Source organism: Schistocerca americana, chromosome X (genome assembly GCF_021461395.2).
Source record: "Schistocerca americana isolate TAMUIC-IGC-003095 chromosome X, iqSchAmer2.1, whole genome shotgun sequence".
Taxonomy (NCBI): domain Eukaryota; kingdom Metazoa; phylum Arthropoda; class Insecta; order Orthoptera; family Acrididae; genus Schistocerca; species Schistocerca americana.
This window is the reverse complement of record NC_060130.1, coordinates 817995420-818008546: the sequence shown is the minus strand read 5'-3', so window position 1 is coordinate 818008546 and position 13127 is coordinate 817995420. Positions and strand designations below refer to the sequence as shown.

The 13127-nt window shown below is 40.6% G+C and overlaps 1 protein-coding gene across 12 annotated transcripts in view; it reads left to right on the top strand.

Moving 5' to 3' along the window:
• Positions 1-13127, top strand: part of LOC124555503 (bestrophin-2-like) — a 674041-nt gene that overhangs the window by 455360 nt on the left and 205554 nt on the right. For all 12 annotated transcript variants that reach the window (XM_047129429.1, XM_047129430.1, XM_047129432.1 and 9 more), the window contains 2 exons: positions 1465-1622; positions 1765-1842. In XM_047129429.1, coding sequence (XP_046985385.1) covers positions 1465-1622; positions 1765-1842 — 236 coding nt within the window. The remainder of the gene's footprint in view (positions 1-1464; positions 1623-1764; positions 1843-13127) is intronic.

Genomic DNA, 13127 nt, shown 5'->3' with positions numbered 1-13127 from the left:
ATTGTAAACAGTCTTCTGCTCCCTGTATTTGACCCCTGCCACCTTCAGAATTTGAAAGAGAGTATTCCAGTCAACATTGTCAAAAGCTTTCTCTGACTCTACAAATGCTAGAAATGTAAGTTTGCCTTTTCTTAATCTATCTTCTAAGATAAGTTGTAGAATCAGTATTGCCTCACATGTTCCAACATTTCTACAAAATCCAAACTGATCTTCCCCGATGGGAGCTTCTAAAAGTACTTACATTCATCTGTGAAGACTGAAGACAATATTTCATTGCCTTATTATCTATGGGTGATTGTATCAAATTGTTTAAAATGCGTGTTCTTGTTGTATTCCAAGATTATGAAATTTGTGTTGTCTTGGTAGTCTGGTATATCTACATCTGATTTTTCTGCATTTAAAAATAAAAAATTGAACATCATAACCTGGTGTTGCTATAATATCACTTTCAAATCTAATTTTCAGAATTCATGTGTTATCACAAATTAATCACAAGATATATGAACATGGTTTTACAAAAGCCATTTTCATGCATGTGTAGAGCAACAATACTGCTTTAAATTCTGTTAATTTAATGTTTTGTTTATGTAAGTTTTCCCATCTTCTATATTGAAGACATCATTTCTTCAGTAAACATTTAAAGTTTTTGCTTAATAATGAATGACTGTGATTTTTTTCCCTGCTTGCTATTGTCATCTTACATTTAGTGCAGTAATTGGTGATACTATATTTAATTTCCAAGCTTTTTATTGTATGTGGTACGTTTTGTGTTCTTGCAGCCACCCACATGACATTTTTACAGACCTTTACAGTGTCCTTGGAGTGTATCTGAACATTTAGCAACAAACCAGTTCATTAGTGTGCAACTCCTCCAGTATTTTGATGCAGTCAGTATTGATTCAGCTATCAAAAAGAAAGAAATGTCCACTTTATGTATCAATGGAGCTATCTCTGTTTACTCTCACTATTATAGATGCTCCTTGCTTGGTCATTTAGATATGTTCCATGACAAATTTTATGCTGTAGTGAGCATTTAAGAACTTCATTGTTTCTTTGATTATTAACTATAATTTCACTGAATAAGTAATTACTGTAATTATAAATATTCACTATTCCTTCCTTTCTCAGTAGGTCTTGCCCTCATTTTCTCTGTTTCATTTTTAAATTTACTATGTTATATTTCTGTTTCACCCAAAATCAAACTTTCATAATCTATATAACTTGACAAGGATCTCAGCTCCCGTACATTCACAGTACTCCATCTGATCCACTAAACAGGCAGTTCCTAGCAATTTGTTAGCTACACATTCCCAGACCTTGCTGTCCTTAGTTGTCTGATTATCTTATGTAGATAACTAATTACTGCTACTGTATTCTCTAAAATAAATGAAATTTTTTCATCATCTGCATCTTGCTTATCAACATTATTGTCATCTCACACCTAAAGCTATAATGTTTTTGCAGGTTTCATGACACCTGTTGAGCTGGAAATGTATCAGTCAGTTCCAAGTGTTGAGTTTAATACATATTGGATACCATGTACCTGGTTTATTAGCCTGTTGAAGGAAACAAGGAGAACTGGCAGGATAAATGATGCTCAGGGTCTTAAAATAATAATGGAGGTAACTGATAGGTATTTTAACATCCCATTAAATAAATTGTTTACATATTTTAAGTAATTCTCTTCTTATCACAGGATACTAAAATGCTCTAATAGTATTATTATTAGATAATCAAACTCTCTCACAACTATCATTGTTTCAGGAGTTCAATGATTTCCGCTCTAAATGTGGGCTTCTATGGAGTTATGATTGGGTCAGCATACCACTTGTTTACACACAAGTAAGATAATATTTAAGAATCTTTATTTGATTATTTTATTCATAGCTGTTAGTTTTTCAGCAGCTGTAGCATATATCTGAATGTGTTCACAAAATATAACTTTCACATAAGTTTCTTTTTTAACTATGATTAATCTTTTCATCTTCTTGTTCAGATTTAAAAATGGCAATATCTATCTTTCTCAGTGAAGAAAATACTGTCTTTAAAATCTTTGTTCTCTTATTGCTGAGTCTCAATAAGCATTGTCCAATACAACAAGTATTTATAGAAAAACATAGTAACAAAACTCAAAATCCATTATTATGTTTCTGATATTCACCTACAGGAGACCAAAATTAGTGGACATGATATCATGAGGAGTGGGATCAAGTCTGTCTAACAATAGATTGGTATGTAAAATAAGAGAAAGGTAACCATTCACCTACAGCAGGCCCATGTGCAGAGCAAATAACACATCACATCTCTTTTTCTACCTGAAGTAAGCACATTCACACACACACACACACACACACACACACACACACACACACACACAATCGCACACAAGACTGATTATTGATACTAAATTGTTGAAAGCAGTTCCCTGAGCTGATAGGGGTGGGGAAGACAGATGAATGTAAGTAGGGGTAGCAGGAGAGAGGTCTTTGGACAGACTCCAAGACCACACAACAAGATGAGAAGAGTAGAGAGGATGTACCAGAAAGAGTTGTAGGAAATGAGAGGGAGGGCAAGGGGTAGAAGAAAGCAGTACCTGATCCTGATTTGGATGGAGATGGAGTTATGTGGACATAGCCCATGGCAATTGTGAGAGTCAAGAGAGACAATTCCCATCTGCATAGTGCAGATAAACTTGTGCTGGAAGTGAGTATCCACATGGCCTGCATACTGAAGCAACTGTTGAAGACATTTGTGTTGGGATATACAACATGTTTGACAACTGGCTGGTCAAGTTTGTGGTTTGCCACAATTTGGCAGTAGGGAACAGACAGTTGGTTAAGTGTCATGCTCGCACTGAATGCAGTAATTGCAGCACAGCTGATATATGACATGGTTGCTTTTTCATGTGGCCCTACCCTTTATTAGGTAGATAACATCCATGACTGGACTGCAGTTGGAGGAGGTGTGCTGGGTGTATGGGACAGGTGTTGCTCCTTGGCCAACCACAATGGAAAGACTCGGGGGTTGCAGGATTGGAACAGGGGTAGATAAGGATATTCTGTAGATTGGGTGAGTGGCAGAACGTACTTTGAGGAATGTGGGGAGTGTTCTGCTGCCCAACAAACCTACCTTTCATCTTGTTATGCAGCCACGGATCCATATCTCAAAAGACCTGCCTCTTCCCTGCTACCGCTCCTTGCATCTTCCCTACCTCCTCCTCACCTCCATCAGCTCAGGCAACTGCTTTCAAGAACTGAGTATCAACCTTTTCCTTATTTTATGCACCATTCCATTATTATACAGCCAGAAGTTGAAAATAATGCTTCAGTTGTAAATTTCTTTTATTATCACAACCAGTTTCGGGATCTCATAAGCCTATCCTCAGATGTTGCACTGGAAATATCAAGAAGTGGTAGATAATTTTTTACATGTCGCAACACATATAAAAACAAAAAATTTCGTAAAAAAGTTTAAAAAAACTTTTCAAAAACATTTCAAAACCACCGGTCGGGCTAGGTGCTGTGAAACCTATGTCAATGTAAAAGTGACACCAGACAGTACTACGGATCGCTGCCTGGGTAGGGAAATATACAAATAACAGCAGGACACTTACACTGTGTTGTGGCCCTCTAGCACTGCCCTGGACATGTACTAGATGCAGTGTGCTCCCTATGAGTACAGAACAGGGAGAATTGGAATTGAACGAGGAAGCAAATTGGAAAATCAGAGTGGCAAAAGTGCTGCCATCTACTGACAGAGAGAAGAATGCAGGGCCACTAGCACAGCCATTCAAAATTTGAATTAGTGGTTTACATTTAAAATGAAGAAAAAATATGTGACATAAGTTAAAACTGCATTGGCATAGTAAAGGAGCTTATGGAACAGGTCGTTACAGTGATGTGGTAAAAACTGAATGAAAGCTGTGGTATAAGATTATTATATAAACTGTAAAACATAATGAAACTTTTCTTTTACATGAGTGAAAAACAAGTTCAAACAAGTTTGGAATTTAGTGGGGATATATAGTGGCATCATGGAACAACCCACCACAGTCATCAGTTAAAAAAAACCATACGCATGTGCCACTCCAATTTACAAGCTCTCATTACTGATCAACAGGAAAAGTAGTGAAACCTTACAGTCTAAGCTGTCAGAAAGTAATAGGCCAATTGACAGCTAGCAGCAATAGCACTAAAAGGACACATTAAAAGTGAGGTCACTTTAAAACCTGCTAGCCACCAGTCGACAACAAATCGAGGCTTACATGAGATAAGACCCGAGAGGCATTTTACATAATGAAAGACAGGTAAATTTTTTAATTAGTGAGGGCACAGATAATGCCACAGTACTATAATGTGCCATAGTCATAGATAAAACGAAAAACATGCAAACTTTCATAAAGAGGGGTCAATTTTACAGCTATGTAAAATGAACTAGGTGGACCTTGTGGACCTCACTATAGGAAACATGCATTGAGGCTGGACGCTGCTTCAAACTACAAAAGTTATTCAGCAGGACTGCATTCTTAAGTGCAGTTTGCTCATTCAAAGTGCCAGACGGATCATGGAAAATGCTGCAGATGATTTCTATTTCTTATAAAATGTTAAAAACAGGGCCCTTACATTGAATATGTAGACTGTTGCAATTTGTGTTTATATTTGAAATGGAGTAGTTATAATCCTTCAGGTGGTTGGTGAGAGCAGATTTGAAACTTTTCGTTTTTGAAGCAGCTCCTCATGTATTTTTTATGTTTTTGTTTTTTTTGTTTTTTATTTATTTTTTTTTTTCTTCGTTTTAAGTGCAAACCACTAATTCAAATTGTGAACAGCTGGGCTAATGGCCCCTCGTTCTTCTCTCCATCAATAGATGGCAGCACTTTTACCACTCTGTTTCACCAATTTGCTTCCTCATTTGCTTCTGCTACTCTCTGTTCTGCACTCATAAGTAGCACACCACACCTAGTACATGACAAACGTGGCACTCTGGGGTCACAACACATTGTAAGTGTCCTGGTGTTATTTATATATTTCCCTACCCACATAGTCATCTGTGGTACTGTCTGGTGTCACTTTTGCATTCACATAGCTTCCACAGTACCTAGCCCGAGCAGCGGTTTTGAAATGTTTTTAAAAGATTCTTAAAACTTTTTTATGAATTTTTTTGTTTTTTTTTTATGTGTTGTGATGTGCAAAAATTATCTTTCTATTTCCAGTATGACACCTGAGGATGGGCTTATGAGAGACTGAAACTGGTCGTGATAATAAAAGAAATTTACAACTGAAGTGGTATTTTCGACCTCTGGTATAATGCTCAGTTGTGGATGATTCTCCAACAGGATTGTTTGCATTATTATACAGATTTGAGTCTTTGCTCCTCATTATGTCATGTCCACTGATTTCTGTCTCTTGTAGGAGAGTATCAAAAATGTAATAATCGATTCTCCATACAGATCATGCACCACTTTCTCCATCCTCCTCTTCCTCTCCCCTCCCAAAGTGAACATTATCTTTCTCTCTCTCTCTCTCTCTCTCTTCCCCTCTCACTCCCCCTCCCACCACTCTCCTCTTCCCCCTTTTCTGCCCCTCTTCCTTCTCTCTTCTCTTCCTTTCCCTAGGTCTTTGTGTTTTTCAAATTATTTATGATTCTGGTATTTCTTCTTCAGTTCTTGGAAACAGGTATATAGAATTTCATAGTGAATTTTTTTCTATTAAAGTATTCATAGCCTTTGTTATTGGATTTGACATATCCATTGTCAGATTTCTGCATACATTTATGAAGTAGTCATTAAATCCTTCAGCTATAATTTCTGGGTTTCTCTGTAGTGAATTTTCCCATCTGATTTCCTTGGAGCTATTATTTTTATACATTGTCTTTCCTATATCTGTATTTATGATCATTCACACTGTGTTTTCCTTGCTGTCTCAGTTTTTTATATCCTGCTTAACATCCATTTTCCTGACATATTTTTTACTTTGGTGTAGATTTTTTTTTATATTCCTTGTAGTGCCATTTTAAATGTGAGCAATTAGTTTTATATTTAATGATTCTGTGCATTACTTTAAGCCTTTTGCTTGAAATCCTGGTTTCCCTTGTAATCTATTTGTTTTGTCTTACTTTACTTGTTACACATGTATTTTTGATATGGAAGCCTCCGTAATACCTTCACAATATTTGGTTATGAAGAAGCCAAACTGTATGCATTTCCTGTGTCACTTTGAATTTCAGCCCAGCTTTCTTTATCCAGATTGTGACTGAAGGTACTTATGTTACTGTAATGCACTTCTTGGCATTTAATATAGAGATTCTTGGGCTTCAAACTTTGTTCTACTGAGGTTACTTGTCTCTTGTCATCAGATAGATAGTTTTCAGTGACTGTTGCTTTATAGTTCTCTGCCTGTCTGCTGGTGACAATATAATCTATAATAGAAGCACTGTTTGTAGTAATTCTACACTGAAGAGTCAAAGAAACTGGTACACGTGCCTAACATCATGTAGGGGCCCCCTGAGCACACAGAAATGCCACAGTACAATGTGGCATGGACTCGGCTGATATCTGAATTAGTGCTGGAGGGAATTGACACAATCCTGCAGGGCTGTCCATAAATGCATAAGAGTACGAGCAGTTCAGATCTTTGGAGCAGCATGTTGCAAGGCATTCCAGATATGTTCAATAATGTTCATGTCTGGGGAGTTTGGTGGCCAGCAGAAGTGTTCAAAATCAGAAGAATGTTTCTGGAGCCACTCTGTAGCAGTTCTGAATGTGTGGTGAATTACATTGTTCTGCTGGAATTGCCCAAGTCTGTCGGAATGCACAATGGACAAGAGTGGATGCATGTGATCAGACAGGATGCTTACATATGTGTCACCTATCACAGTCATATCTATACATATCAGGGATCCCACATTGCTCCAACTGCACACACCCCACACCATTACAGAGCCTCCACAAGCTTGAGCAGTCCCCTGCTGACATGCAGGGTCCATGGAATCATGACATTGTCTCCATACCTGTACATGTCCATCTGCTCTATACAATTTGAAATGAGAATCATCTGACCAGGCAACATGTTTCCTGTCATCAACAGTCCAATGTCTGTGTTAATGGTGTAATAGGATGACAGGAGCGGCTGACGATGAGGTATCGAATATATTGCTTCCCCCTACTTATACCTCCCGAGGAGATCACGAATGTAAAATTAGATAGATTAGAGCGCACACGGAGGCTTTCAGACAGTCATTCTTCCTGCGAACCATACGCGACTGGAACAGGAAGGGGAGGTAATGACAGTGGCACGTAAAGTGCCCTCCGCCACACACCGTTGGGTGGCTTGCGGAGTATCAATGTAGATGTAGATGTAGACGTGGTCTGGGTTGTAGGGCATGGCTGGGTACATCTACATCTACATTTATACTCTGTAAGCCATCCAACGGTGTGTGGCGGAGGGCACTTTACGTGCCACTGTCATTACCTCCCTTTTCTGTTCCAGTCGCATATGGTTCACGGGAAGAACGACTGTCTGAAAGCCTCCGTGCGTGCTCGAATCTCTCTAATTTTACATTCGTGATCTCCTCGGGAGGTATAAGTAGGGGGAAGCAATATATTCGATACCTCATCCAGAAACGCACCCTCTCGAAACCTGGCGAGCAAGCTACACCGTGATGCAGAGCGCCTCTCTTGCAGAGTCTGCCACTTGAGTTTGCTAAACATCTCCGTAACGCTATCACGGTTACCAAATAACCATGTGACAAAACGCGCCGCTCTTCTTTGGATCTTCTCTAACTCCCCCATCAACCCGATCTGGTACGGATCCCACACTGATGAGCAATACCCAAGTATAGGTCGAACGAGTGTTTTGTAAGCCACCTCCTTTGTTGATGGACTACATTTTCTAAGCACTCTCCCAATGAATCTCAACCTGGTACCCGCCTTACCAACAATAAATTTTATATGATCATTCCACTTCAAATCGTTCCGCACGCATATTCCTAGATATTTTACAGAAGTAACTGCTAGCAGTGTTTGTTCCACTATCATATAATCCTTCTTTCTATGTATTCGCAATACATTACATTTGTCTATGTTAAGGGTCAGTTGCCACTCCCTGCACCAAGTGCATATCCGCTGCAGATCTTCCTGCATTTTGCTACAATTTTCTAACGCTGCAACTTCTCTGTATACTACAGCATCATCCGCAAAAAGCCGCATGGAACTTCCGACACTATCTACTAGGTCATTTATATATATTGTGAAAAGCAATGGTCCCATAACACTTCCCTGTGGCACGCCAGAGGTTACTTTATCGTATGTAGACGTCTCTCCATTGATAACAACATGCTGTGTTCTGTTTGCTAAAAACTCTTCAATCGAGCCACACAGCTGGTCTGATATTCCGTAGGCTCTTACTTTGTTTATGAGGCAACAGTGTGGAACTGTATTGAACGCCCTCCAGAAGTCAAGGAAAATGGCATGTATCTAATATTTTCTGGGTCTCATGAACAAATAAAGCGAGTTGGGTCTCACACGATCGCTGTTTCCGGAATCCATGTTGATTCCTACAGAGTAGATTCTGGGTTTCCAAAAACAACATGATACGCGAGCAAAATACATGTTCTAAAATTCTACAACAGATTGACGTCAGAGATATAGGTCTATAGTTTTGCGCATCTGCTCGACGACCCTTCTTGAAGACTGGGACTACCTGTGCTCTTTTCCAATCATTTGGAACCTTCCCTTCCTCTAGAGACTTGCGGCACACAGCTGTTAGAAGGGGGGCAAGTTCTTACGTGTACTCTGTGTAGAATCGAATTGGTATCCCGTCAGGTCCAGTGGACTTTCCTCTGTTGAGTGATTCCAGTTGCTTTTCTATTCCTTGGACACTTATTTCGATGTCAGCCATTTTTTCGTTTTTGCGAGGATTTAGAGAAGGAACTGCAGTGTGGTCTTCCTCTGTGAAACAGCTTTGGAAAAAGGTGTTTAGTATTTCAGCTTTACGCTCTGTTTCAATTCCATCATCATCCCGGAGTGTCTGGATATGCTGTTTCTAGCCACTTACTGATTTAACATAAGACCAGAACTTCCTAGGATTTTCTGTCAAGTTGGTACATAGAATTTTACTTTCGAATTCACTGAATGCTTCACACATAGCCCTCCTTACGCTAACTTCAACATCGTTTAGCTTCTGTTTGTCTGAAAGGTTTTGGCTGCATTTAAACTTGGAGTGAAGCTCTCTTTGCTTTCGCAGTAGTTTCCTAACTTTGTTGTTAAACTACGGTGGGTTTTTCCCATCCCTCACAGTTTTACTCAGCACGTACCTGACTAAAACGCATTTTATGATTGCCTTGAACTTTTTCCATAAACACTAAACATTGTCAGTGTCGGAACAGAAATTTTCGTTTTGATCTGTTAGGTAGTCTGAAATCTGCCTTCTATTACTCTTGCTAAACAGATAAACCTTCCTCCCTTTTTTTATATTCCTATTAACTTCCATATTCAGGGATGCTGCAACGGCTTTATGATCACTGATTCCCCGTTCTGCACTTACAGAGTCGAAAAGTTCGGGTCTGTTTGTTATCAGTAGGTCCAAGATGTTATCTCCACGAGTCTGTTCTCTGTTTAATTGCTCGAGGTAATTTTCAGATAGTGCACTCAGTATAATGTCACTCGATGCTCTGTCCCTACCACCCATCCTAAACATCTGAGTGTCCCAGACTATATCTGGTAAATTGAAATCTCCGCCTAAGACTATAACATGCTGAGATAATTTCTGTGAAATGTATTCCAAATTTTCTCTCAGTTGTTCTGCCACTAATGCTGCTGAGTCAGGAGGTCGGTAAAAGGAGCCAATTATTAACCTAGCTCAGTTGTTGAGTGTCACCTCCACCCATAATAATTCACAAGAACTATCCACTTCTACTTCACTACAGGATAAACTATTACTAACAGCGACAAACACGCCACCACCAGTTGCATGCAGTCTATCCTTTCTAAACACTGTCTGTGCCTTTGTAAAAATTTCGGCAGAATTTATCTCTGGCTTCAGCCAGCTTTCTGTACCTATATCGATTTCAGCTTTGGCGCTTTCTATCAGCGCTTCAAGTTCTGGTACTTTACCAATGCAGCTTCAACAGTTTACAATTATAATACCGATTGCTGCTTGGTCCCTGCATGTCCTGACTTTGCCCCGCACCCGTTGAGGCTGATGCCCTTTCTGTACTTGCCCAAGGCCATCTAACCTACAAAACCGCCCTAGTCCATGCCACACAACCCCTGCTACCTGTGTAGCCACTTGCTGCGTGTAGTGGACTCCTGACCTATCCAGCGGAACCCGAAACCCCACCACCCTATGGCGCAAGTCGAGGAATCTGCAGCCCACACGGTCGCCGAACCGTCTCAGCCTCTGATTCAGACCCTCCACTCGGCTCTGTACAAAAGGTCCGTAGTCAGTCCTGTCAACGATGCTGCAGAGGGTGAGCTCTGCTTTCATCCTGCTAGCGAGACTGGTAGTCTTCACCAAATCAGATAGCCGCCGGAAGCCAGAGAAGATTTCCTCCGATCCATAGCGACACACATCATTGGTGCCGACATGACCGACCACCTGCAGATGGGTGCACCCTGTACCCTTCATGGCATCCGGAAGGACCCTTTCCACATCTGGAATGACTTCCCCCAGTACGCACACGGAGTGCACATTGGTTTTCTTCCCCTCTCTTGCTGCCATATCCCTAAGGGACCCCATTATGCGCCTGACGTTGGAGCTCCCAACTACCAGTAAGCCCACCCTCTGCGACCGCCGGGATCTTGCAGACTGAGGGGCAACCTCTGGAACAGGTGGCTGTTTTTAGCAATCTTCCTCTTTATTGTCGGTTCTGTCAATACATTTTCCGGTAGCTCAGCCCCACCACTCGTGTTGTGGTGGAGACATGCTGATGCACACAGCCCGGGGAACGTGACGCCGTGCTCGGTCAGTGGCTGCGCAGTCGGTAGGATGTTAGCAGCACGAGGCCCCGCCCAGCTCACACCCTGCAGACGCGACGGCTCGTGATGACGCCGGGAGTCACCAGTGCAGCAGTGAGCAACGCCCTCCACCAGCCAGTCCTCGGGGACAGCGACACTGATGACGATGATGTGACAGCGACCAAACACCTAATCAGTCGAACCAAATGCCAACGCCCACATCTGATGCCGTTAAATAGTGCAGGCCACTGCTGAATCCACCGGTTACGCGGTAACGTGTTTATTAGAAGGTTCTCGATGAGTTGGCTAATGCCTGCATAATAATGCTGCATTCTGGCTGTTGATGGCAGGCTGCGCATGTACACACATACCAACGCTCGTTCCAAAACTGTGTCACCTGCATAACATGCTGGCCAGCCTTTGTCCGCCGTCTGCCGTGAGGCTGGCGCATCGCACACTGAAACACACTAAATCACAATTTTGCACCATATTTCCTAAAAATAACCCCTGGTCCTCTACAATGGGCAAAGGTGAGGCATAAATCTTTGTGTTGTGCAGTGATCAAGGATACACGATTGGGCTTTTGGCTCCAAAAACTCATATCAGTGATGTTTTGTTGAATAGTTTGCACGCTGATATTTGTTGATGGCCCAGCATTGAAATCTACAGCAATTTGCAGAAGGGTTGCACTTCTGTCACACTGAATGATTCTCTTCAGTCGTCATTGGCCCTGTTCTTGCAGGATCTTTTTAAAGATTTGATGTTTTACCAAATTCCTGATATTTACAATACATCTGTGAAATGGTCATGTGGAAAAATCCCCACTTCATCGCTACGTCAGAGGTGCTGTGTCCCATTGCCTGTGCACTGACTGTAACACCAAGTTCAAATTCACTTTAATCTTGATAACCTGTCATTGTAGCAACAGTAACTGATCTACAGCTGCACCAGACACTTGTTGTCTTACATTGGCATTGACGACTGCAGCGCCATATTCTGCCTGTTTACATATCTATGTATTTCAATATACATGTCTGTACCAGTTTCTTTGGTGCTTCAGTGTAGTATAGTCATAGACTGTGTTATGTAAATTGTATTAAGTCAGAAGTGAGTATAGATCCTCTTCCAGTTTACATATCTTACTATAATCAATGTTAAAGTCACCAAATTGTACAATTTTGCTTTGTCTTTTGCAATTGCTAGCCTATTTTAACACAGTATCCAGTTTTCTTAAAAAGGACTTGGGACTTCTGTCAGGTGAATGGTAAACATTGATTATGATATATTTTGTATTTTCAATTACAATTTCATGTGTTGGACACTCATAACTTTTTTCAGCACTGAATTTTATGAGATCAACCCTAGTCTTTATCAAGTTTGTAAGCCATTTTTTTCACATGTATACAGCTGCCACCATTTCTATGATCTGACCTACAAAAGTGTGATGCTATTGAATAGTTCTGTAGGTTGTCCAGAGTTGTTTCTTGTTCATGAAGCCAGTGTTCAGTAAATCACACCACTAATGTGCTAACACCATCACTGAACCATACTACTACACTTACAAGCTTACATCTTAGGGACTGAATATTCTGATGGATGATTGGTAGATCCTTTATACTGGTTTTCACATTACCAATTACCCACTTTAGGTTTTGCCTAAAAAAGGGTTTTCTTGGCTTCTTGCATGGCACCTCTTGAGATATGCCTCTTTTCTTAATTTTTCCTCTCTTTTCATCAAGATTGCATTGTTCAGATTTATTAATTGCAGTGTTTTGATTCTTTTCATGGAGTTAGGATTTGTGATCTTTCTGTGTTGACTGAGCTTTGTCATATATTTCATTATTTGCACAGACCTGGAAAAAATCTTCTTACCTAGCTTGCTGATATGCAACCCATCTAGGTTAAAATGGAACCTCATTTGTCTCTCAGTTTCAATATTAAGAGCTATTCTACACATGTTGAAATTGGAGTTATCCACAGAGGAGACCAGAATTACTATATATGTACAGTGTCCAGTCACATTCATGTGACCACATGTCAGAAACCTGAATTACCATCTTTTGCTGTGTGGACCACAGTGAGGCATGCAGGAAGGGAGACAGTGAGGATTTTGAAGGTACTGGAAAGAATGTGGAGCCAGGATTGCTCTGGCGCCATGGCCAGCAGTGCTAGG